We start from the raw sequence: 27,290 nt of genomic DNA, 5'->3' as shown, positions 1-27,290 counted from the left end.
GCACCTTCCCCTGCAACCGCAGGAAATGCTACACTTGCCCCCACACCTCCTCCCTCACCCCCATCCCAGGCCCCAGGATGACTTTCCATGTTAAGCAGAGGTTCACCTGCACATCTGCCAATGTGGTATACTATATCCATTGTACCCGGTGTGGCTTCCTCTACATAGGGGAAACCAAGCGGAGGCTTGGGAACCGCTTTGCAGAACACCTCCACTCGGTTCGCAATAAACAACTGCACCTCCCAGTCGCAAACTATTTCAACTCCCCCTCCCATTCTTCAGATGACAGTCCATCATGGGCCTCCTGCAGTGCCACAATGACGCCACCCAAAGGTTGCAGGAACAGCAACTCATATTCTGCTTGGGAACCCTGCAGCCCAATGGTATCAATTTGGACTACACCAGCTTCAAAATCTCCCCTTCCCCCACCGCATCCCAAAACCAGCCCAGTTCGCCCCCTCCCCCCACTGCATCACACAACCAGCCCAGCTCATCCCCTCCCCCCACTGCATCCCAAAACCAGCCCAGCCTGTCTCTGCCTCCCTACCCGGTTCTTCCTCTCACCCATCCCTTCCTCCCACCCCAAGCCGCAACTCCATTTCCTACCTACTAACCTCATCCCATCTCCTTGTCCTGCCCATCTTCCCTGGACTGACCTATCTCCTCCCTACTTCCCCACCTATACGCTCCTCTCCACCTATCTTCTTTTCTCTCCACCTTCGGTCCGCCTCCCCCTCTCTCCCCATTTATTTCAGAACCCTCACCCCATCCCCCTCTCTGATGAAGGGTCGAGGCCCGAAACGTCAGCTTTTGTACTCCTGGAATGCTGCTTAGCCTGCTGTGTTCATCCAGCTTCACACTTTATTATCTTGGATTCTCCAGCACCTGCAGCTCCCATTATCTCTGATCAAGGTACATTTTCTTTCATGAAATCACTGTTGTAATGAGAGGAAAAGAAGCAGCCAATGTTATACTGGTTCTAGGAATAGCAGAGAGATGACCAGCTAAACAGTATGTGATGTTAAAGATGGTTGAGGTGACTTCTTTGAAGAGTGCTGTGAAATCTTTTGCATCAATTGAGGGGGACAGAAGAATCTCAATTTAAACTTTTTTTGTTTTTGTCAATATATCATTTCCTCAGTACTGCATTGATGAAGTATCAGATTCAAGCGTGATTTTAATCCCCTGGAGAGATGCTTGACTCCATGGCCTTCAAATCAGAGTCCATCGTGCTAACATTGAACAAAGATTACACCATGACTGTAATTCACTGTCATTTTGTGTAACTAGTACACAGGTACTTTTGTTTTGCAGTGGAAACTGGACATGTTGTACACTAAAGGCTGAACTAGAAACCTAAGAAAAAGACATTGTATTCCAAGCTGCTCCAAAATCACTGAAATTGAGATCAGTATGAGATGTAGTGCATTATTAAGACATCTATCCATTCCTTTTTGAAAGGTGCCATTATCATTTTGGGTGTTAGGTTGCTAGAGCTGTCATTTCCAGAGACTGGACATTACAAAAAATATTGATTGTTTTGGCTTTTGACAAGAAAGATTTTCTATTGCTCTGTGCCTCAGTAACATTCAGCTCTTATTGATGTCATAATGGAAGCGCAGAACCATTGTAGCCAGCAGAGCCCTCAGGAAAGCTCTTCATGCTATTATACCCCAAAACATCTATTCTCCAACTGAATTTCTCAGCTTTCCAAATTCTCATCTACTTTTCAACTATGGTGAAGATCAAAAATGGGAAGTATGGCGAATTAATTACATCTGCACATTCTCATCCAATTATTTCCCGGCCACTACCCTTTTTTCATGTATCGATAACTTGTTCCCAACTGCACACGTGCAGTGCCACAGGAGATCAAATAATGTTATATGTATTTTGTAATATAGGGAAAATTCTAGATTCCATGGGTAAAATTATGTAAAGTACTGTCATAGGTAATATTGTGGTGATAAACTTAATATAACACTTTGAATGCAATTGTATATAAACTAAGAAAAGAGACTGCAGCAAAGCATCTTACAGCATATGCTATTGATTAACCCAAATTCTGCACCCTTCAACTCCCCAACATTTTGTGTCCTAAGATGCTCAAGTGTTTAAAGTTTTGAGAAGATTTGTAGGTCAGGTTGTGGATGATGTTGTAGACTTGGTCGCCAAACCAATGCGTTTGATTGCACACATTTTGTCACCCTGCTGGGTAACATCGTCAGTGCGTCTCTGGTGAAGCGTTGGTGTTCTGTCCCGCTTGTTATTTGTATGCCCAACAAGCATAAACGACAATCTGGAATTGCGCAAAGCAGAACAGGAACACTTGTATGGAGTTTTTAAAAGGAATGGATACCCAAAAAGCACAATCTGCCATTACCTCCATGACAGACCACAACACGAAGACACAACGCGGCCAGACACACTATACATCTGGGACGTATCAGAGATGACCACAAGACTACTCAAACCCCTAGGCTTCAGGGTATCCACAAACCAGCAACCACCCTGCAACAGGTCCTGACAAACATAAAGGATCCCATAACCACAATGAATAACACTAACATAATATTAACAAAACACCATGCAAGAACTGTGAGAAACATTACATAGGCCACACTGGAAGAAAACTGACAATGAGGATACATGAACACCAATTAGCCACCAGGAGACACAACCAATTCTCAGTGGTCTCAATACACATGGACAAAAAGGCCTCAAATTTGACTGGGGCAGTACATTCTTAATGGCACGAGTCAAACAGGGACATGCCTGGGTGTTTCTGTAGGCCAGGCATTCCAATCGGAACTTTATCAACAAACGCATTGAGCTGGACCTGATATACAAACCACTGAAAAACACAACTGGAAGTAATGCCAACCACCCTAACAAACCGAGGCATATAAATAGCACTGACAATGTTACCCAGCAGGGTGGCAAAATGCCTGCAATCAAACCGACCAGCTCGGCGAGCAAGCCCACAACCTCAAGCTCAAATGGAAATGGACCAGCAAGGAAAACTGGGTACTTGCATCAGTGCAATAAACAGTAACCAATGAATTCTGAGGATTAACAGCAGAAAGACTGAGCTGAGGAGTAAATGAAAGGGGCAGATTTAAATGTCCAATGAGGTGCCGAAAGAGAAATAAGAGTAAGGGACACATTGTTTCAAGAGAGAACGAGAGAAAAAGAGATAACAAGGAAAAATAAACAAGATAATTAAAGATCAAATTTGATATTTTTAAAATCTCCCTGAAGTGTTCAGATATGGAAGCATGACACTTGCATTGTTTAATTTTCACTGTCAACGAGATTGCTTGGAAGTAACGAACTATCACAATTGATAAAAAAAGATTCTTGCAAGTTTAATTGCTATCCATCAGTATCTGAAGTGGCTTCAGCTTGTATATGTGTCCTCACCAGTTCAGCAACTTTACAACATTCTATACATGTCAGTGGTGAGGCTGACAGAAAGAAAGTGCACTTTGTGAGGTTAATATTGGCTCAGCACATGTCGGGCAGGATTATTTTTGAGTGTTTAATAGCCTGAAGTTGTTCTACTATTTCTGCCTAAATACTGGTGAATGGCAATAGTTTTATCTTCACCTTCATCTAGATTAGAGCCCAATGTTTCTGCTGCACCACATGTAACCTAATCATGTGGAGAGGAAAACAGAAACTCACTTTGCAGGGTCTGTTTTATTCAGCTACATGTACTGAAACTAAGAATATGTCTATAAGGAACGGTTGTTAGAGGACAAGGGAACACATTTTACTCAGGTAGAATACAATAAATGCCTGCTATAACTGATGTAGTCATCCAGGGCTATGTCTGTTGAAGAGAGAGTAAATTTAGTGAGCTGATAATGGAGTAAGTTGAGAACATCACAAAGCAGTCACAAACTTTTTAAACTGAAGGAAGTACAAATCATGGAAAGTAATATGTCCTGATAATGTAACCTTTACATTCAATATAATTCAGGTGATTCTGCTAAAACCACAACCAAGCTTATTTTCCTTAAGCTGCCCAAAGTAGATGCTAAAGCCCAGATAGGGTCTGATCATGATTTTGTTGATTTGAAGCACAATTTCCTTTACATTATATTTCAGTCCAGATGAGAGAAGGACCAAATTTCCTTTCGTGTTTTTGATTTCAGTTTATAACTTCAGTTTTTTTTCAGTGATTTATAATTAAAGGTATTGAAATTATACTGCTCCTGTAAATGTTTTTGTCTCACCATGTGTAAACTATGCCAAATTGTCTTTCTCGGATCTAAAGTGGATAATCTTTCATTTTTCCCAAATTGAATACCAGGTGCCATGCTTTTGACACTCACTTATCACAAACAAACAAACCTCAAGAAAATTGTACAAATTTAAACTCACAATTATGAGATTAACACTCATTTTTCCCAGTTATGAAATAAAATCAATTGCAGCAAGTCTATAACCCTTTATGTTTTGTGATGTGATTTAAGGAAATAAAAACAAACTTTGAACTGCTTGGAACAGTCTCAAATGTGACTAAGACAAGGCAAGCTGTCTAAAAATGTAAAACCACCTCAAGGTGGAGGTAAGCAAATCAATGAATCATTTCAGGGATGATGGTGGATGTTATGAAGAGAAAGACTTCCTGCAAATCACACCCATCCAAAATTATTATGGTTTTAGAAATGAATAAATGCAAGGCATTCCCGCCCAATACAAACTTATGAGCGATATACTGCAACAAGTATTTCAGGGGATGTTCTGAGGGCTTTAGGGAGATGACTGAAAGTGATATTACGGCCTTCACTGGGCTGTCTCCCTTATAAATAAGAAAGTTGGCCTGACTCACACCAAAACAATCACTGAGAAGAACTATCAATAACCCAGCTAACTAAGTCACAGAGAGCTAATGCATTTAAAAATAATTGCCAGGACTAATAAACAGTGAAACTAGGTAATCAACCATGGCCTCAGCCAAAACCTAAAATCTCAAAGACAACCAAACACTCTGAACAAATTTTAGTTTTATCACTTTGTATGAGAAAATATCCCCTTTTAACTTTGCATGCGTTTGAGAGTGTGCAGGTACAAATGATTGCACAAAGTGCTGTAGGGCTAATGTTGCATCTTTATTATTTTTCTCAAATTTAGCAGGTAATAAATATTAGTTGGATAGTGGTGAGGCTTTGTGCTAAAAAGGAAAGTACACCTTTGTCATGATCAACTGAGTGGTTCAAGTGAAGAACAGCTAACTCATTCCTCCTTTCCTGGTCATAACCGAAATTATACTTAGATAATTGTTGGTAGAATTGCAGATTATAGGAACAACTGCCTTTTGAATATTATGGGAAGGTAAAGCTTTGGGCACTGTGTTTTGAACAGAATGAATATATGGATAGTTTTCAGACAAATCCTGGGATGAGAAAATAAACAAACTGACAGGGCTGAAAACTGAAATTAAAATTGGAAAAAAAACTGCAAATACAAGTGAACTCAGTCAGCATCTGGAAAAGAGAGGGACAGGGTATGTCTCTGTTAATTTTTATTGGCTGATTGTTTCCGGCTTTCCAGCATCACCTTCTCAGTGATTTTCCTTTTTGTTTCATTCATTCATTCCAGGGTTGTAAATGTTTTGATAAGGCCAGTGCAAATTGTTCATTCCTATAATTCCCCTGGCAAAACTCGTTTTTCCCCCTTCAAGGAGTTATGGCTTCAAAACATACCCCGGAAAAAATAACAAGGACAGGAACAGACCGAGACAGAAAAAAATGGCTCCTGTGACACAGAGCCATTTTGTAGAATGCAGTGGGTCTGAACTCAGTAGGATTAAGATTTGTTTGAGTTTTGTTGAATTACTGTGCGAGGTTAGCTGGACAATTGTTGTACTTTTAAACGTGTGACTAATTAGAGTCCATTTTAATTTTGCCCAATTTGAAGGCTATATTTTGTCTAGTCTCTTCCTTTTCTATTTCTGTATTTTCTTGGCTTCTTATTTTTAAAAAAAAGAGATGAAAAGCAATTCTCCTCTATCTTCTCAAACCACAATTTGTGGGTTAGGGGCGCATTTGTAATCCACTAGTCTGAACTGAACCCAAGCCTGAACTGTATTTGAGGGATAATGCCTCTTGAATGTAGTCCGTATACTTTGGACCAACCTCTGCCATATTCAAATGCAAAAGTCATACAAGAAGTACGAACTGCCATTTGAATCTAGGTGCACCAACAACGGGACATTAGTAAAAAAAGATAATCTTCAGCCAGAATTTTTCCCAATGAAAATTGAAGTGCTGGTTTAAAGCTCCTTTTAGCCCAAATATTGCTGGTGCTCATTTATCGACCCTGCACTTTAGGTGCTTGGCCATGTAGCCATCTTAGTTGGCTAATGTGGTGTCACTATTTCAGAGAGGTGATAAGGAATAGCCAGGGAAATATAGACCCGTGAGCCTGACACCAGTGGTAGGCAAGTTATTGGAGGGAATCCTGAGGGACACGATTCATGTGTACATGGAAAGGGAAGTTCTGATTAGGGATGGTCAACATGACTTTGTGCATGGGAAATCATGTCTCACTAACTTAATTCTGGTTTTCTGAAAATGTAACGAGGAGGATTGATGAGGGCAGAGTGGTGGATGTGATCTAAATGGACTTCAGTAAGGCACTTGACAATGTTCCTCATGGTAGACTGGTTAGTAAGGTTAGATCACATGGAATGGAGGGTGAACTAGCCATCTGGATACAGAACTGGCTGGAAGGTAGGAGTCAGAGGGTGGAGGTGGAGTATTGTTTTTCAGACTGGAGCCCTGTGGCTAGCGATGTGGCACAAGGATCACTGCTGGGTCCACCCTTTTTAGACATTTATATAAATGATTTGGATGTGAACATAGGAGGTCTGTTTCGTAAGTTTGCAGAAGGCACTAAAATTGGAAGTGCTGTGGACAGCGAAGAGGGTTATTTCAGAGTACAACCAGATTTTGATCAAATATGACAATGGGCTGAGGATTGGCAGATGGAGTTTAATTTAGATACATGTGAGATGCTGCATTTTGGAAAGGCAAATCAGGACAGGAATTATCCACTTGATAGCAAGGTCCCCTGGGGAGTGTTGCTGATCAAAGAGACTTTGGACTGCATGTTCATGTTACTTTGAAATTGAAGTTGCAGGATGATAGTATAGTGATGAAGGTGTTTGGTATGCTTGACTTTATTGGTCAGTGCATTGATTACAGGAGTTGGGAGGTCATGTTCGGCTGTGCAGGATATTGGTTTGGCCACTTTTGGAGGATTGCATGCCATTCTGATTTCCCTCCTATTGGAAGGATACTATGAAACTAGAAGGGGGTCAGAAAAGATATATGAGGGTGTTTCCTGGGTTGGAGGGTTTGAGCAATAGGGGAATGCTGAATAGACTGGGACTATTTTCCCGACAGTGTCTGAGGCTGTGGGATGACCTTATAGAGGTTTATAAAATCATGAGGGACAAGGATAGGATAAATAGACATATCTTTTCCCTGGGGTGGTGGAGGTCAAAACTAGAGGCCACAGGTTTAAGGTGTGAGGGGAAAGATTTAAAAGGGACCTAAGGGTCAACATTTTTGTGCAGAGGGTGGTGCATCTATGGAATGAGCTGCCAGAGGAAGTGGTGGAGAGTGGTACAGTTACAATAGGGCTAAGAGGGATAGGGGCTAAATGCTGGCAAGTGGGACTAGATTTGCTTAGGACATCTGGTCAGCATAGTCGACTTGGACTGAAGGGTGTGTTTCAGCACTGTGTATCCCTGTTACTCTATGACTCGAAGTGAGTGGATGTCTTTCTCGACTATGATTTTGGAAATGCAAAATCTCTGCCCAACTTTTCAAGCTCATTTCTTAAAATGCATTCAGAAGTGCATTGATTCTTCAGCAGCTTCTTCAGAGATTGTTTTCTCTTTTAGTACCTTGCCATGGAAATCTGACGGAACGTAGAGGCACCATCCTTTCACCAGGTTACCCAGAGCCATATGGTAACAGCTTGAACTGTGTCTGGAAAATCACGGTAACTGAGGGAGCAGGTATACAGGCAAGTTATTTGCAAGCAGAAGCAACATTTTTACCTTAAGTTCACATCACCCACCAGCAGTTGACACTACATTGAAAAAACTGGTAGATTCCGTTCCTGTGTTCTTGTTCTTTTTATAGCTCAATTTGTTTCGGAATTAGAAATGTAAACTGCAAGTCAGATCTGAATCAACACTTCATAAAATTCTTATGGGGAGAATGTAATTATTGTGAACAACTTTCTTTATTCATCAGGTGGCAATACTGGTCAATGCCATAGTACATTAAGATTGGTCAAACATGAGGTAAAGGTACCTCTAAACTTTAAGCAGTTTATGACCAAACAGACTTAAGCCTCACAAGTAACCATACTTCATGAATTGTCACAAATCAAGTAGGAATTTGGTTTACCATATTTCATTTTTTATAGTTTGTGATTCAAATTTAACTGTAGTGAGCTAATGAAGCAATACAGGGCTCTGCATTTTACTGCAACTAAATACTGATTTTATTGAATACTTAGATTCAAGTGATAACCTTTGCCACTGAGCATAACTGGGACTCCTTAGAAATATATGACGGTGGAGATGCAACTGCACCAAGACTTGGGAGCTTCTCAGGTAAGAAATTAATCTGCAATGCCTTGTGTTCCTTTCATAAATCAAAAAGGACAAGCAATGCTAGAATATTACTCATGCTTCCGATGATGCAAATACAACAGGAACATTTTATGAAACATAGGTGAAAATCTTTTCCTGATACTTCGATGCACTCAGTTGCCCGTTTAACTCTGTGTGAACAAAGCTTCATTAAAATTACCTCGCCTTCAATATGTTGGATAAACCAAATAAAGACAGTCATGGTCATAGAATCATTGAGTCATACAGCATGAAAACAGACCCTTGCGTCCAACTCGCCCATGCCACCACATTTCATAATTTAAATTATTCGCATTTGCCTGTACTTGCCCTACATCCTTCTCAACCTTTCCTATTAATGTATATATCCAAAGGTCTCTGAAATGTTGTAACTGTACCTACATCTCGCTTCCTCTGGCAGTTCATTCCCACTGGGTGAAAAAGTTGCCCCTCAAGTCCTTTTAAATCTTCCTTCTCTCACTGTAAAATTATGCCCTTTAGTTCTGAACTCCCCAACCCCTGAGTAAAGACTTTTCTGTTCACTTTGTGTATGCCCCTCATGATTTTACGGATCTCTGTAAGGTCAACCCTCAACCTCCTACACTCCAGTGAAAAATGTCCCATCTTACGCAACCTATCAACTTAAACCCTCCAATCCCAGCAGCATCCTCATCAATCTTTTCTGCACTGTCTCGAATTTAGGACTATCCTTGCTGTAGCAGCCTGACCAGAACTGTACATAATACTCTTAACATGGCCTTCCCAATGTTCTGTATAACAGCAATATGACATCCCAACTCCTAAACTCAATGGTTTAAGCAATGAAAGAATGTATTCCAAATGTCTTCTTTGCCACTCTATCTGTGAAGCAATTTTCAATGAACTATCTACCTGAACCCGTAGACCTCTCTGTTCTCGCCAGAATCCTTCTGTTTACTTGGTGCATCCTGCCCTTGTAGGTTTCTTGTAGTACACCTCCCTGAGCCACATAAATGAAGCACCTTTCGGCTCCTCTCCAGCCAGACTACCAGCTGATTCTGGTTTCAGCATACTACACGCTTCCCAATTCAGTCTAAAAATAGTAACATGGATCCTTCATACATCGTACAACCCTAATTTCTATTTTCCAATGACACAGCTCAGTGGACCAATTTGACCACTCAGCAGCTGGCACAGTGCCCCATAACAAAGATCTCAGTGATGGTAGACCATGGTAAATTCTTCAACCCCTTGAGCCTGCTCCCCGTTTAATACAGTCATTGCCAATCTGACATTTCTCATCTCCACTTTCCTGCATTTTCCTCGCAACTCTTATTTACCCTACTGATCAACAATCTATCTCAGCCTTAAATATACACAATACTGTTCTCTGCGGCAAGGAGCGCCAAAGAAAGAAGAAGTTCCTCTCATCTCAGTTCTAAATTGCTGCCCTCTTACTCTAAGACTATGCCTTCTGGCCCTAGACTGCCCATGAGGGGAAACCTCCTCTCAGCATTTACTCCTCACGCCCCTTCAGTTTATGTTTCAATGAGACCAACTCTCATTCTTCGAAACTCTAATGGATAGAGTTCGAATCTTTTAAAAGTTTTCTCATAAGACAATCCCTCCATGTTAGGATGGATCATCCTAAAAAAATCTTCACTGATTACTTAAATCTTCTGAAATGGGGGCACCAAAACTGCTCAAAGCTGTCCAGATGTGGTCTCACCAGCACCTTGCCCAGTTGCGGTAAGATTTCCTTGTTCTTAGACTCCATAATTCAGGGGCAGGTCCCTTGCATTGCATTGCTTATTTCGCCAGCTGGTTCCCTCACAAATTATAAAGGAAACAATCATCTGAGGTACTCAGAACAGATAAAACCTATTTATCCAAAACGTTGATGAAATATGTACTTTTTCACTTGCCACAGTGTGAGTTTGGGGGGGCAGTGCCCTGTGGAAGGACGGAGGATAAAAGGGAAAGCAGGGTTTTTAATTTCAAGTCTCTTCACCTCGTCCTGTGTACAGCAGAGTTCATAAATACGGATAGCATTTTCCATTCATCTACCTTTATTGTGAAGCCAACATACCAAGATAGCAAGCATTATCCAAAAAAGTCAACAGCGGTGAAAGTCATGTTGTAAATGGAGGTGAAATAGAGGTCAGGGATGCAATGTTTTCTCTATCCATTCCTTAGCCTGGTAAAATATCATCGTCTTTGCAGTTCTGTTAGTAGTACAGCTAACTTGGCTGTTGAACAGAGATAAGGAAAGAAAATGATCAATCGATTAACTCGCAATAGTTGTGAATTAGGAACACAGCTCTGTTTACTTGAAGAGTCAAATCTGGATGTCGTTCTTTGTGATATGGTTAGATTGAAAGAAGGATTTTCATTTCAGGTACCACAGTCCCTGCCTTGTTGAACAGCACCTCCAATCAGCTCTACCTGCATTTTCATTCTGACATCAGTGTGGCAGCAGCTGGCTATCACTTGGAATACAAAAGTAAGCAAGTATTGCATTTACGCTAATAAGTACCAGCAGTACTACTGGGTTTGCAACATATCCAATGTTTGGTTATATGATTTGTCAGGGCATTATCACGAATTTTAAAACTGTTGAATTTTAATTATATATGTACTGTGGTGTAGTTTAAATTCTCATACCAATGCTGAATATTTCTTTTTTTGCATCATGCGTTTAAGTGTTCTTTTTTCATATTGTGAATTTCAGCCACACTTTTGCAAAACAATTATTGCAGAACATTGTAGCACAATGGGGGTTAGTTCTTACTCATTCCCACCAAGACCACAGTTTGAACTGAACACTATTTGTTGAAGACCTTTTCTGACAAACTGTCAAATCACAACATGATCCGACCTTTTTTAACACAGTTCCTAATAAGAATGAGCTCTCAGCACCATACAGTCAAACATTGGTTACCAATTGACATGAAATTTTCAAACAGCACAGTTTTCAGACTAAGAAGTGTTGTGCTCAAAGGGAATTCAAACTTGCACTTCTGAGTTAAGAAGTAAGCAGCATTGGCAATAGTACTATTTCTAACAATTGACTTCAGATGTACATATGGCCTGGAGGCACTGCTGGGATGCAGACTGAAATTTCATCGACCCGTCATTGCTGAGACTTCAGCCAGAGAATGAGATAGAGGGAATTCACATGAGTCATGCCTGTGTAGGGGCTGCAATAGATGCAAGTTCTATCCACTCTCTGTAAATTCCAGAAGGCTGACAAAACTGGGGTTTTTGGAATGGATTGCCATATGACCGGTTCCATAGCGCTCACAACGAACACCAGGCAACTGGATATTGGAAAGATCCACACTGGGCTGCAAGTGCAAACCACTAGGCAGTCCAACCTGGATGATAATCAGGGATTTCCCACCGTTTAAAACTAAACTGGAAATTTGTGACATGGAATTGTTGCTGGAGGTATTTTCAGGGAGAGTTCTCAGCATCTCTCGACCCTCCTAACTATATTAGCAAATGCTATATCTTCTTAATACATGGTCTCCTCAATACAGGCAGAAGTATTCCCTTAGGCAAACACTGACACGTGTAAACCTGCTGCACAGAAAGTCTGAAAAGCAAATGAAGATCTGTCCCTTATTTTTAGTCAACTGCAGTGATGCACAGACAATATACTCCCATCTGAAAATGAACAAGTTCCTTGAGTACAATATACTTATTTGGTCTGAAAGCATCTTGCCATTGAGATTTACAGCTACTAAACTAGCTGATGACAAGTCAGAAGTTATTCGCACCAGCCTGAGTCCCAGTGGAACACATTTGTACACAATTTAATTTGGTTTCATGAGAATAAATCTTTAGTTTTAATGACAGCAAGTAATTATGCAATAGCAACCAAAATATGTTGGCTTTTTTATTCTTCGATTAAATGCGATGTGAAACTCATGATTTTGCAATAGTAATTATAGGCTTAAATCATAAGTCAAATTGGGATACATTTATCCTCCAGTGGTGATTATATTTTATGCACCTAGCTTCATTGACTGGTGAATATTTAAAATCTGTTCTCCATTTTATTGGAGGTGAGATTAGTTTGTGCAATATTTTAAAAGCCACAAATATCTGACGATCAGACAAATATTCCTTAAAGCTTGCATGTAGGTTGATGTAATAAATATCAAGTCATAAAAAAGTTGCTGCACACGAATAATTTTCTTCTTCATTCATGGAATCTGTGTCTTATTGGCTAGAGCAGCAATTATTGCCCTTCCCCAAATACCCTCGAGAAGGTGGTAGTGAGTTTTCTCCTTGAACTGCCACCGTCCATGTATGTGACTTGGATGAGAATTTGCAGATGATATCCCATGCACCTGCTCTCCTTGTCCTTCTGGAAGGTAATGGTCACAGGTTCCGACGATGCTTTTGCAGGAGGCTTGGTGATTTGTTCATTGGTTCTCTCCCGCTAATCGATTTCAGGCAAGTGGATTTGGAAGGGGTGCCAATCAAGCAGACTGCTTTGTTGTTTGCTGGCGTTGAGCTCTGTGGGAGTTTTGTTGGAGCTGCATTTATCAGACAAGCAGTGAGTATTTCATCACATTAGCATCGTGCTCATGGTGGACAAGTATTGGCGAGATCAGAGGTTGCTCACCACAGAATTCCGAGCCTCTGTCCCGCTGTTATATCCACAGTATCTGTTTGGCTGGTTCAGCTTAGTGTCTGGTCAATGGTAATTTCCCTTGATGTTGCATTGGGTGTTTCAGAGATGGTAGTGCCATTGAATGTCAAAGACAAATGCCTTGATTATTTTGTGTAGATTTCCATTGCCTCACATTAATGTGATATGAATAGTAGTCGTTATTTATCAACCCAAACTTGGAAATTGATCGGGTCTTGCTGCAAATGGGCGCAGGCTGCTTTGATATCCAAGGAGTCACAAATGGTGTTGAATATTGTACAATCATCAGTAGCATCCACTCCTCTGGACTTAAGCTGGAAGGATGAACATTGCTGAAACAGTAGAAGTTGATTAGGCCATGGACACTACCCTGCGGAACTCCTGCAGTGAAGTTCTGAGATTGAAATGATTGAACTTAAACAAACACAACTTTCTTCCTCTGAACTGGGTATGACTCCAACAAGCAGAGAGTTTTTGTCTTGATTCCTATTGATGCCAGACGTTCAAACACTTCTTGGAAGTCATGTTCGATTCAAGGGCATTCCACGCTTCTGACACATGACAATGAAGGAACGGTGATATAGTTCCAACTCAGGATGGAAATTTGCATCTGATAGCACTATGCATCTGCTGCTCATGTCCTTTTAGGTGGTAGGTTTTGTGAATGTGGAAAATGTTGTTGAAGGATCCTTCCATCCTACTACACTGCATCTTGTCGATAATACACACTGCTGCCACTTTGCATCACTGGATAAGCTCCTATTCAAGGTGCCTACCTAGTCCCAATGACATTGATGTCTTGAATATTGTTGGATCTGCATCATCCAGGGAAGTGGAAATAATTCATGCTCCTGATTTGATCTTTGTCGATGTTTCAAGTACTAAATGGCATATTTTCTGTAATAAATTTATTTACCCACTCAAATTGGCCTGTCTTCCTTTCCACAAGGAAAGCGTAAGTCAACAGAATTTACAGAGTGAGGAGAATTGCTTGCCACAGAATTCCCAGCCTCTGAGCTGGGAATGTTCACTGTTGATTGCATCATGCTGATTCCATATGTACTCCCTACATAAGGAAATGGTCCATAGTCACATTCGGCAAAAGTTGAGTGGCTTTCAGCCTTGCTTAATAAAATGTAAGTCATTTTCACAGTTCATAAGTGCCCAGCAATGAGCATCACCAGTTGGAGGTAAGCCAAGCGTCTCCCCTTCATATTAAATGACCATCACAGAATCCCCCACTACCCTACGGTTTGCTATTGACTCAGAACTTAGTTGCAAATACCACATAGATACAAGAGCTGCAAGACTAAGCCTGAGGCTGGTAATTCTGCACACAGTTACTCACATCCTGACTGCCCAAAGCCTGCTCACCATCCACAAGACATAATTGAAAAGTGTAATCGAACATCTCCAACTTTCCTGGAACAGTACAGATTTAATGCTCAAGAATCTCAGGGCCATGCAAGGCAAAACTTGATTGGCATCCCATCCACCATCTTCTACTCTCTCCAATACTTGCCCAGCCTGGCAGATGTGTGAACCACAGACAAGATGCTCTGCAGGAACTCACCAAGCTTCCTTGAACCGGCTTCAAAATCTATGACTTCTATCATCTTGCAATAAATGAACAACAGACACCTAGAAAGACCGCCAGGTGCAATTTCTCGTCTGACTATCACATCATTCTGATTTGAAAATATATTGCTGTTTTTCACTGTTTTGGGGTTAAAATCCTAGTTATTCCTCTCTACCAGCAGCGTGGGTATACCTATATGACAATGACTGTAGCGCTCGAGAGGGCAGCTCACCACCAGCTTCTGAAGGGCATTTCCAGTTGGTCAGTAATTGTTCGCCCACATCCCCTGAACAAACAAAATAAGTAAATGAAGCAAATGATAGATGACAAATTACATCATGATCTGTCAGGTGACTGCAGCTGCACAAAACAGGTAATCAGGCTCAGCTTAAGAAAAGAAATGCATTCGCCCCTTTGCTTGTGGAAAGGAAAGGGAGTCAGTTTGACTTAGATGCCAAGAATTCACAACTTAGTACTCCCATATACTGCAAAATATGTTAAATCTGGTTGCCACCTCCTTTTAGGCATGAGCTGCTATTGGGTTGAGTGAATACCCAGACCAGGCAATCTTTACTGAATGCACATTGTCTGATTGAGTCCCTGATGTCAGAGGGAGAGTTTTATTTCAAATGGCGTACATGTTGTGCCTGCAACCAATTGAAAGCCAAGTGGTTGTTAGTAATTAAGGTGAGAGTGCACAGGCTTAGGCAGTGGCGACCCCATTCCTCTGTGTAAAACTCGGGCCAATGTTAACTCAGTTGCAGCCTTTAAATATGTATATTTAAGCTACTGAGTAGATCTTTGACATCCATCTTTAGACAAAACATTGGCTCAAGGTGAATGTTGTTAAAATGTGTTTCATACACTAATCTCAGTACAGTTTTGTCCTAAAAGCCATTCTCAGCTGTCACCTTTTGTCAATCCTATAAAAGTCTATGTATATGAATAGCCGGTTCAAGCCAACGAGTTCAATCATCAGTTCATTTTACAATTAACTGTGTTCCTGGAGAAAAGTTATCCAGATATCAAAATAGTTGGGTCTTATGTTTTGTTGGGAATGGGTTTGCCTTTTGCCCTTTAACACATTTCTGTTCTAATTTCACATTTAGGGTATTTGTTTTTGTAATAGTTTCAAAGAAAAAGTATTAATTTTAAGTCCATTAGTTTTAACAATTACTGTGTGTCTTTTCTTCCCAAAGCAATGAGTCTGTAGCAAGCACAGTAACACAATGTCCTAAAATGGTCGGAATGGACAGGTGGCTGAGAATGGGGAGCTTGCTTTTGAATATACTTTTTGCAAAGCTCAGGAAGGGTTTCAGCATTCAGGGTGGGAAGTGTGAGTGCCCCTTGAGCATTTGCTACAAGATGTGAAACCCATTTAGTTTGTTCCCAACGTGTCTTTCAAGCTCAAGATTCATTTTGCCTCACTCCCTGTACCACCTGACCTCAAATCACCTGTGAAACCTGAGCGAACATTTCTTGGACTGCACACAATTCCATGAAGAAGAGTAGTGTCCATGTTCTCTTCTTCATGGGAATGTGTGCAGTCCAAGAAAAGTCCATTCAGTTGTGCCACTGATGGGAGTATTGGAACTGCTGACCACTCAGATTATCTGTAAACTCTTAAGAGCAGGACCTCCTCTGACCGATAGAGCATTTCTCATTTTCAGCCTGTTTAGCCCACAGGCAGTGTGTTACTGCTGCAGGGTGAAATTTTTTCCAGTTTGTCCATTTTTACAACGGGCCCGAACAATATCCCCCTTGCCACGAAATTCACACCACTTATATTTATCACATCGTTCTGTGGACATTTACAAAATGGCTTGCATATTTGCCTATGTGGCATCAGTAATTCATTATCTGCAAAGTTATTTGAATCATAGAACCTCACAATATAGAAGAGACCCTTCTGCCCATCGAGTCTGCTCTGACAAAGCCACGCCAAGTTAACTTTAATTGCACGTTTCAGCACTTGGCCCATGGACGCGAATGTCATGACATTTAAAGCTATCATCCAAGTGCTTTCTGAAACTTGCGAAGTTTCCCGCTTCAACTGCTTTGTCAGGCAATGCATTCTAGATTCCCACCAGCCTCAGGGTGAAAAATATTTTTCTACAAATACCCTTTAAATCTTAATCTTTCACGTTTCAAATTAAAATTCTGACCCTTTGCTATTGACCCTTCAACGAAGCGAATTGGCTGCTTCCTCTCCCCTCTGCCCATGCCCCTCATAATCCTGTACACCTCTCTCAGGGTCGTTTCTACCTTCTCTGTTCTGAAGAAAACAACTTGAGCATATCCAGACTTTATTCATAGTTGAGTTGCTCCACGCCGACCAACATCTTGGTGATATTTTCATACGTTCCCAGGTAAATGCATGCTTTTCCTTTCAATCTGGCTGGTTATTATCAAGCATAAGAAAAGATTTCATTTAGTTTTGTAGCCCATGGATATTGCTTAACCCTTCCTCCCAAGGCTTTGGATTAAAACCTACACTTTACTGGCATGCTAAGTTTCATAAAATATTAGATGTTATGTTCTTGAAGCCTGTCAAATGGTAGGTTGGTCTAATGAGTTTTAGTTTTTGAGAGATCATGGATATGACAGGGTTAATTTCAGCCCAGATGAAGTTGATGTATGACATAGCCATTGGGCATAGATTAGACACTGTTGAGCCTTAGACAGCTCAGGTCAACAGAGGTTAGATCTTGCCCAGGCTTGTGTCTTACTTACCTCTTGCTCGTAATAGTTAGCGCACCTAAGAGTCAATGTAGCATGAATACAGTTACTGCAATGTAATAAACTGCACTTCTTTACCAAGGACAGGACCCTCTACTGCTCATGGTTTATCCTTAAACCAGATTATGAAGCCCCTTAATTAAGCATAGGAAAGATGTAGTTAACTCAGCCTCATTAGAGGCATTTAAACAGTCCTTGGATAAGCATATGGATGATGATGGGATAGTGTAGGAGGATGGGCTTAGATTTGTTCACAGGTCGGTGCAACGTCAAGGGCAGAAGGGCCTGTTCTGCGCTGTAATGTTCTATGTTCTAAGAGGATTAGTGGCAACAGTGGTTGGTACCCAGGTATCATATCAGTGTTATAACAGTGATAATGTTGTCATTAAGCATAAACTACAGATGCTGGGAAAATATTTGCAATGAAAGTACAATGGTGTCTTTATGGCAACCGTGCTTCTCTAAGTCTGTTCCATGCTGTCCTTCTCATGCCATCCCTGTCATGTCGTTCTCATTTCAACTGCTGTTCCGCTCTTCATGTCATTCTTGCCCACATTTCACCCCTCATTCTGATGCCCAATACCAATGCCATTCCACTCCTGCCAAATATCCTGTACTGTTCTCTCCTTTATCCCAGGCTTTTTCCCAGTGTAAATTCCCTTACATTCTGTCTTCCTCTACTTCTTTACCATACTATTCCACCAATCCCTCCAGAACTGAGGGAGGGTCACCAGATCCAAAACATTAACTCAGTTTTTGTTCCTTCACAGATGCTACCAGGCCTGCTGAGATGCTCCAGCAACTTAGTTTTTGTTTCTGATTTACAGCATCCGCAGTTCTTTTGGTTTTTATTTCAGATTTTTTAATCAGCCAGGCAATCAAGTAATCAAGGGTTGTGAGGAAAAGGCAAGAAAGTGGAGTTGAGGATTGTCAGATTAGCCATGATTTCATTGATGTTGGATGCCTTACTACTACTCCATGTTTTATAGTCTTCAGGACATCTTTGAAACCCTGAATAATACTAAATAGAACATGGAAATTAGTTATCATCACCTGTAGCTTACGGATACCACATTTTGTCTAAAGACCTTATTTGTATATTTGTTTTCTTAAACATATTGATAAATGAATCATTTAAGGTGTGATTGACTGGTTATGTATTCTGATCTGAACATTGCTCAGGTATTGTAAAATGTAGAATGCATTTATGGAACAAGTAGAATCCAGCGTAACAATCATTTGTTTGTTCATGTGGCAATGAATTATAATTTGGGACAAATGTGGAGAGATAGATTAATTTGCTTGTCACTATGTGTGATTACTGTTTGTACACAACTGTTTGTGGAGCTGTCATGACATTGGAGACAACAAAAAAAGGTGAATATTGCTGATGGAATACATGATTAAAATAACTTGTCATGAGTTTGAGTTGTGCTTTCCCAATGCATTTTCAAATGAGATGCCAGTAAAACCTTAGCATAAATCCAATCCACTTAACTGATAATACATTTGGAACACATCTTCCTGCTGTTTTGAAGGCTGCAGGTTTTCACGAAAGCCAGGAATTCCTGATGGGAGGGAAGGAATGATTATATGTCAAGATGCTCCTTGCATTAATGAGACTGACTTCCGACTTGCTGTTCAGGCATAAAGCTGATGTTGCAGACGTGTTGCCCATTATGGGAATCATCTTAATTTTTCGTTGAAATCAGTGGAAATAAAAAGCACGGTGATTTCTGTAAGAGATAGTTTGTCAGCAAATCTAGTTGTAGGCATTTGTGATAAGATGAAAATTATCTCCCTTTGGCTTTTAATATTGGAAGTAAATCTTTAAATGTGCCCTTTTCATTAACATGGGGTAAGAGCTCTGTATGAATAATGGAAATGTATTCAAAAAGAACATGCTGATAATACCATTAAGCAGAGCAACTAGAATAACTTTTCTTCCCAACCAACCTGAGACAGTTGTCTCATTTGTGCTTCTTCTTAGTCTGTCATTTCCAGAGTTTCTTCGGCTTACTGATTTGCATCTGTCTCTGACTCTATCTCTCTCTCTCTCTCAAGTCTCTTTCTTAATGCTATTTGCCTCAACTTCAGTGATTTTTCTAGCTAAGTAGTTAACATGAGCCTTTTGCATGGTTTTATCCATGCTGTATGATTCAGTGCAGGAAGCACAGTGGTCAATTTGCACACGGTAAAGTCATTCAAACAAAAATCTGATAGTGACTACGTAATCTGGCATAGAGATCAGAGATAATGGGAACTGCAGATGCTGGAGAATCCAAGAAAATAAAATGTGAGGCTGGATGAACATAGCAGGCCAAGCAGAATCTCAGGAGCACAAAAGCTGACGTTTTGGGCCTAGACCCTTCATCAGAGAGGGGGATGGGGTGAGGGTTCTGGAATAAATAGGGAGAGAGGGGGAGGCGGACCGAAGATGGAGAGAAAATAAGATAGGTGGAGAGAGTATAGGTGGGGAGGTAGGGAGGGGATAGGTCAGTCCAGGGAAGACGGACAGGACAAGGAGGTGGGATGAGGTTAGTAGGTAGATGGGGGTGGGGCTTGGGGTGGGAGGAAGGGATGGGTGAGAGGAAGAACCGGTTAGGGAGGCAGACACAGGTTGGACTGGTTTTGGGATGCAGTGGGTGGAGGGGAAGAGCTAGGCTGGTTGTGTGGTGCAGTGGGGGGAGAGGACGAACTGGGCTGGTTTAGGGATGCAGTTGGGGAAGGGGAGATTTTGAAACTGGTGAAGTCCACATTGATACCATTAGGCTGCAGGACACAGGCCCCAAACCCCACCTCTTCCCCTACACAGGCCCCAAACCCCACCTCTTCCCCTACACAGGCCCCAAACCCCACCTCTTCCTCCGGTACATTGATGACTGTATCGGCGCCGCCTCTTGCTCCCCAGAGGAGCTCGAACAGTTCATCCACTTCACCAACACCTTCCACCCCAACCTTCAGTTCACCTGGGCCATCTCCAGCACATCCCTCACCTTCCTGGACCTCTCAGTCTCCATCTCAGGCAACCAGCTTGTAACTGATGTCCATTTCAAGCCCACCGACTCCCACAGCTACCTAGAATACACCTCCTCCCACCCATCCTCCTGCAAAAATTCCATCCCCTATTCCCAATTCCTCCGCCTCCGCCGCATCTGCTCCCACGATAAGACATTCCACTCCCGCACATCCCAGATGTCCAAGTTCTTCAAGGACCGCAACTTTCCCCCCACAGTGATCGAGAACGCCCTTGACCGCGTCTCCCGCATTTCCCGCAACACATCCCTCACACCCCGCCCCCGCCACAACCGCCCAAAGAGGACCCCCCTCGTTCTCACACACCACCCCACCAACCTCCGGATACAACGCATCATCCTCCGACACTTCCGCCATCTACAATCCAACCCCACCACCCAAGACATTTTTCCATCCCCACCCCTGTCTGCTTTCCGGAGAGACCACTCTCTCCGTGACTCCCTTGTTCGCTCCACACTGCCCTCCAACCCCACCACACCCGGCACCTTCCCCTGCAACCGCAGGAAATGCTACACTTGCCCCCACACCTCCTCCCTCACCCCTATCCCAGGCCCCAAGATGACATTCCACATTAAGCAGAGGTTCACCCGCGCATCTGCCAACGTGGTATACTGCATCCACTGTACCCGGTGCGTCTTCCTCTACATTGGGGAAACCAAGCGGAGGCTTGGAGACCGCTTTGCAGAACACCTCCGCTCAGTTCGCAACAACCAACTGCACCTCCCAGTCGCAAACCATTTCCACTCCCCCTCCCATTCTCTAGATGACATGTCCATCATGGGCCTCCTGCAGTGCCACAATGATGCCACCCAAAGGTTGCAGGAACAGCAACTCATATTCCGCCTGGGAACCCTGCAGCCTAATGGTATCAATGAGGACTTCACCAGTTTCAAAATCTCCCCTTCCCCAACTGCATCCCTAAACCAGCCCAGTTCGTCCCCTCCCCCCACTGCACCACACAACCAGCCCAGCTCTTCCCCTCCACCCACTGCATCCCAAAACCAGTCCAACCTGTCTCTGCCTCCCTAACCTGTTCTTCCTCTCACCCATCCCTTCCACCCACCCCAAGCCGCACCCCCATCTACCTACTAACCTCATCCCACCTCCTTGACCTGTCCGTCTTCCCTGGACTGACCTATCCCCTCCCTACCTCCCCACCTATACTCTCTCCACCTATCTTCTTTTCTCTCCATCTTCAGTCCGCCTCCCCCTCTCTCCCTATTTATTCCAGAACCCCCACCCCATCCCCCTCTCTGATGAAGGGTCTAGGCCCGAAATGTCAGCTTTTGTGCTCCTGAGATGCTGCTTGGCCTGCTATGTTCATCCACCCTCACATTTTATTACCACGTAATCTGGCATGTTGGTTTTGATTAACAGATAAATATTTTTGCTGAAAACTGTGCTCTACTATGTATATATAGTCATTACTGAGATACAAAATGAGGAAATATGAAACATTTCAAATTGCACCACAGATATTTTCTCTGTTCTGTATTTAATCATGCAACACTGATGCACTATCACATGTACTATTTTTAGGATAAGTATCTATTCCTCTAAAATTTCCAGTGTTACATTTAATTTATTGCATTGTGAAAATTACCATAAATTTCTTTAAACAGTTTTCATTATCTTTGTTATTCTGTTTTCCAAACTAACTTGATGTTATCCATAACTATTTTAAGTACTATTAAAACATTGGCCTGATAATAAATATAATTTATGAAAAGCAGTAATGCCAAGATCAATCATTCAGGAGCATGGAGAAAGTGTACAAAGGGCAAGAAGTAATTCTACAAGGTAGACCTGCATTATTTCACATTACTATAATTCATATTAGGTTTATTACTTATGCACAGACAAAAACAGAAGTTGCTGGCAAAGCTGAGCAGGTCTGGCAGCATCTTTGAAGAGAAATCAGAGTTAACGTATCGGGTCTGGTGACCCTTCCACAGCCTTTTGGTTTTTATTCATTATTCATGCAAACAATCATGTCTATTGTGAGAGATTTTATCCAGTAGTTTGCAAAGAAAGGATTCTAAACAAAAAGACATCTGTCACTTTATTGTTCTCTTAGAACTAACATGAAGGAACTGACCAAATTGTGCTACAAACTCACGATATATAATAACTGCCACGTTAGTATCATTCAACAGTTCTTTTACACATTCAAAGAGCTGCAATAAATTTGTTCAGCATGACCTATCTTTTACAAACCCACACTGGTGTGGATTTATTGCCGTTCCTCTTGCGAGATGTGCTTGAATTGCTTCCTTTATAATGCCAATATTTTTCTATATCAATAGCAATCTAATAGGGCCTGTAAAATCCAAAACCATGTTTTGTTATCTTTTCCAAAGATTGAAATCATGTTTTCTGTCTCATAATCTCCTGCTGCCACCTAGTAATGGGTTAGCATAACATAATTATTCGCTCCCCATATCCCACTTCTAACACAGGGTATCATAAAACTTTATGATAAATTCTCTCTGGGCTGACCAGTATAAACTTGCCAATATTTTCTTTGTTGTTACATTGAGCTTTCACTATTTCTTCATCAGTCACAATTTTTCTTGTGTGCAGTATTTCCAATGAGATTCTGATATTAATATTTTTTATAATGGAGAAAGTAAAATATATTATTTCACGCCTCCGTCATCCTACCTCTCATTATTTCAACAAAAATATGAACAGAAGTTTGCACAAGCATTGTGTGGAAATTCTGAGGCAGTCAGTGTGTTTATGTCACAGGTCCAGTTGAGTTTCTCATCAATGAACGGACTAAGCACGTCGATAGTGGGAGATTCAGTGATGGTAACACCATTAAATGTTCAGGGGCAGTGGTTAGATTGTCTCTTATTTCTGTCCTTGCCTGCTGTAGCTAAAGGAGCAACACCTCATTTTCTGATGTGGCACACCACAGCCTTCAATACTCACCATGTGCAGGTTAGGTGGATTGGCCATGCTAAAGCACTCGCACTGTTCAGGGATGTGTTGATTAGGTGGGTTATAGGGGGATCAGTCTGTGCGGGATGCTCCGAGGGTCAACGTGAACTTGTTGGGCCAAAGGTCCTGGTTCCACACTTTAGGGATTCCATGATTCTAAGTTCAGACAGCAAACGTTGCCTTCCAATTTAATAATAAGCCTAGCTCCCCTCTCCACTCCCGTACCCTCACCTGCCTTGTTGATCTTGCTTTCAGCACAGTAGGCACATTTTCTCCTCTATAAACGTATTATTTACAAGTAATTGACATCTCTGTTGCTCCTTTACTCCCATTAGCACTTTATTGTCTTTTGCTCTGGGCTCCCTCACGATCTGTTTCACTGACTCCACCTCCCTGTCAACAGTATAAAGCACCATCTTGCAGCCCCTTTCTCACTTTAGAAGAAAAGTCACACTTACCTGGAGATACTAATGTTTAACATTTGACAGATGCTGCCAAATATGCTGAGTTTCTCCATCACATTCTATTTGTATTTTACCCGTACAGTTAGCTGCAGGTAAGACTAGACAGCTGAGGAACGTCTTGATTCTTGCCTTGAATTTTGATGCGATCCTCTCACGAGCTTCCCAATGCCCACCCATGGGAGGCTCAGGGATCACCTGAAAAATTACGGTCAACCCCTGGCAATACCTTGTGATTATGCGAACCCTGAACCCACTTATTATCCCTTGCAGCCTCACATTAGACTGAAAATCCTGATGTAGCAATCCATCATTTTGGTGTTTCTGCAATGATGTTTTAAATATATATATATACCTGAGGTTTTTCCTGGACACAGCTCTGAACAGGCAGCTCATATGTCTTACTTCTGTGAAAATGTTATTATGATTCTATTCATCAACTTCATTGTTTATTTTATCACTTCCCTACATTGGTTTTGTGCACAGCGTGCTAACTGTTCAATATCTCTCTTCATTTCACTGTTTGTCATTTCCACACTCTTCATCAAGCACTAACTGGCCACTGTCCCAAGTTGACATCACACATTTCTGGCTGTTGTGTTATTTGGGAAGGGCTCTTCAAATTGCACCCAACTTCTCTGGTCTACAGATGAAAGTGAGCTCATTTTAAAAAGGATATTTAACTTATGAAGATGCTGGTTAAAATATATTGATAAAAGTAAATGTTTCAGTCATTTATTTCAGTAATGTTCAATGATATTAAAAACGATATATAGGCTCATAATAAACACGTTTATAGTTGGTGCTAAATCTATTTTCACCTGCAATATAAAGCTGAATTGAACCAAAGCTCATAGATCATGGAATAGATTTTAAGGTAAATAAACAACTGTACTGTATTTCTGTTCCTGAATGCATTGGTTCATAAAAGATGTTATGTTGGTGATTTTGTAAATTCCTTTTAGCAGAGACAAACTGCAATTTAATCAGAGTAGTTTAGGTGTAATTTCCTCGTCGTCCCTAGATACAAACTTTATTCTCATGTACTGAGGCATTATTCCACATGTATTTAATTGTGTTAACTATTGTTGACCTTTTAAAAAAAATCAGCCCATATACTTGCTTTGTCCGACTAACTGTAAATTTTGAACTGCTTTTTTTCAACTTCATTGCCTTAAATATGTTCTTAGTTGTAGAATGAGATGACTTTACAACAAATTAGAGTCCAGGTTATTTATAGACATGAGAAATGATCGGGGTCCCAACACTGAGATCAGGTGAACATCAATCAGCACTTGTCTACCTATTCAGCTATTAGAATGAATCCCTATTAAATATTGTCCTTACTTCTCCATTCTTCAGATTTATCCCAAATTGTCACAGTTGCACACAATGTCCCTTCCCCATTTTACAACTTTCTAATTTATTGCTTAAAAATAACATTTAAGAAAAAAACTATATGAAATGATGTGTATCTTTTTAAAATAAAATTCAGATGTTTTGCTTTTAGGCTGCTCTAAGCTAGGCAGTTTCACTGTGGCAATCCCATTGTGCTTGTATAGCTAAAACTCAAACTGAGAATCATTTTGCTACCAATCCAGGTTGGATATTACTGTGCTCTGTCAAATATCTAGGTCAAATATTAGGCTAGTTGTTGCTCAATCTCACTCTTTGAAAAGGTCAACATCAACAACCTTTGAATAAGCTGGGGCTCTTGCTTTTGAAGTGTACAGAACAGCCTCTGTTCATATATAACATAGGTAATTAATCCATGCTGTACACAAGATAGTTTTTAAGATTCTTCTGTCTTTTGAGGTTAATGACTCTTAAGAATCATACAGCTTAATTTTCCTTCACCAATGATACATTTCACAAATAAGATCTCATGATGTATGTTTTTGCTTCCTTTGAGAATACCAACAGCCTCAGTTCTCTACTTCAAATGTTTTTCCTCAGGCAAGAGTTTCTGGCCTATCAGTTGCTGATACCTTTAGGGTATAGTTGACTTGTCAGCTTATTTCCCTCAACATCTTGTCTATACTGTAGTTAACAGTTTTTACATTAGCCAATGAAGTTATAACTTAACATCTCATGCCTGATGTTATCCCAGTCCCTTGTTTCTTTGCAAATTCATTTTTATTTTGTAGATAGTACACAGACTTTCGACCAGAAGTTATCCTAAATTGCATTGCACCTCAAAGGACCACAATCCCAAATTTTAGAAATGCAAAATCTATGCTCGTTATTGGGATTTCAATCCCTGTGAAAGTTGTTTCAGTGATTAATGCTTTAGTGTTTCAAGAATAAATTGTTTCTTGGGGTAGCATGTATCACCATCCGATTTAATGATTTTTCACTTTCTTGAGCCTCATTCACCTTTTAATGTCAGTGAGAATGTCTAAAATACCAGTATTCATCCTGCATTCCACAGTTTGATTGCCTGATGTGCAATGTGTCATATTTATACAAATACTTAGGATCGTACCAGACTTGACATAAGCTCAAAATCATTCTTGGGCTTACAGGCTAAATTATTATGTAATTTGCAGGTGGTCAGAATGTCTTATTGCCTCAGTTTGTGACCAGACCATCAAAGGCCTTTTCCCCATGTGTGTATAGGCAAGGACACAGGCATCACTAATAGAATGTAGCAAAAACTCTGAAAGACTCAAAGCATGGAATGAGTCACTTAGTAGCTGTGTCCATGCCAAATGAAAACCGATTATGATACCCACCCCCATTTACTAACTCTTAGTCTGCAGCCCTCTCAGCTGCAGCAACTCAAGTGCATATCCTAATAAGTTTTCATACACATTGAGGATTTCAGCCTCTCTGATCCTTTTCAACCGATGAGCTCAAGAGCACCACTACCCAGTCCATGAAAATATTGCTCCTAAATGTCTCCCTGATCCACCCACCAATTGCTCCAGACCTATTCCTTCCCGGCTATTGACTTTTCTGTGAATGGAAAACAAGCTAAGACTGTCCTCTGAAACTTGGAAGTTTAAGAAATTGATTATTTTTCAAGATATTAGGAAAAACAGTTAAGGTAGATTGACAGAAGCTTTTTTCTGTTTGTATTGAGGAGCCTAGGACAATAAGATGGATGAAAAAGTTAGACTCGCTCTGTTTAGGCAAGGTTCAGAAGTTTGAAATATTTTCTCAAAATGTTAGATTTTGCTGGATCAACACATTATTTTAACTCTGAATTTGATAGATTTAGTT

General features: G+C 41.1%; 1 protein-coding gene across 1 annotated transcript in view; it reads left to right on the top strand.

The window, feature by feature from the left end:
- Positions 1-27,290, top strand: part of LOC125452488 (CUB and sushi domain-containing protein 1-like) — a 2,230,063-nt gene that overhangs the window by 1,915,066 nt on the left and 287,707 nt on the right. Inside the window, exons 36-38 of the mRNA XM_048530978.2 lie at positions 7,922-8,046; positions 8,548-8,644; positions 11,040-11,144. Of these exons, the coding sequence (XP_048386935.1) occupies positions 7,922-8,046; positions 8,548-8,644; positions 11,040-11,144 (327 nt within the window). The remainder of the gene's footprint in view (positions 1-7,921; positions 8,047-8,547; positions 8,645-11,039; positions 11,145-27,290) is intronic.

Source organism: Stegostoma tigrinum, chromosome 4, assembly GCF_030684315.1.
Source record: "Stegostoma tigrinum isolate sSteTig4 chromosome 4, sSteTig4.hap1, whole genome shotgun sequence".
Classification (NCBI taxonomy): Eukaryota; Metazoa; Chordata; class Chondrichthyes; order Orectolobiformes; family Stegostomatidae; genus Stegostoma; species Stegostoma tigrinum.
Note: the sequence above shows the minus strand (reverse complement) of the source record. Positions and strands in the feature narration are given on the sequence as shown.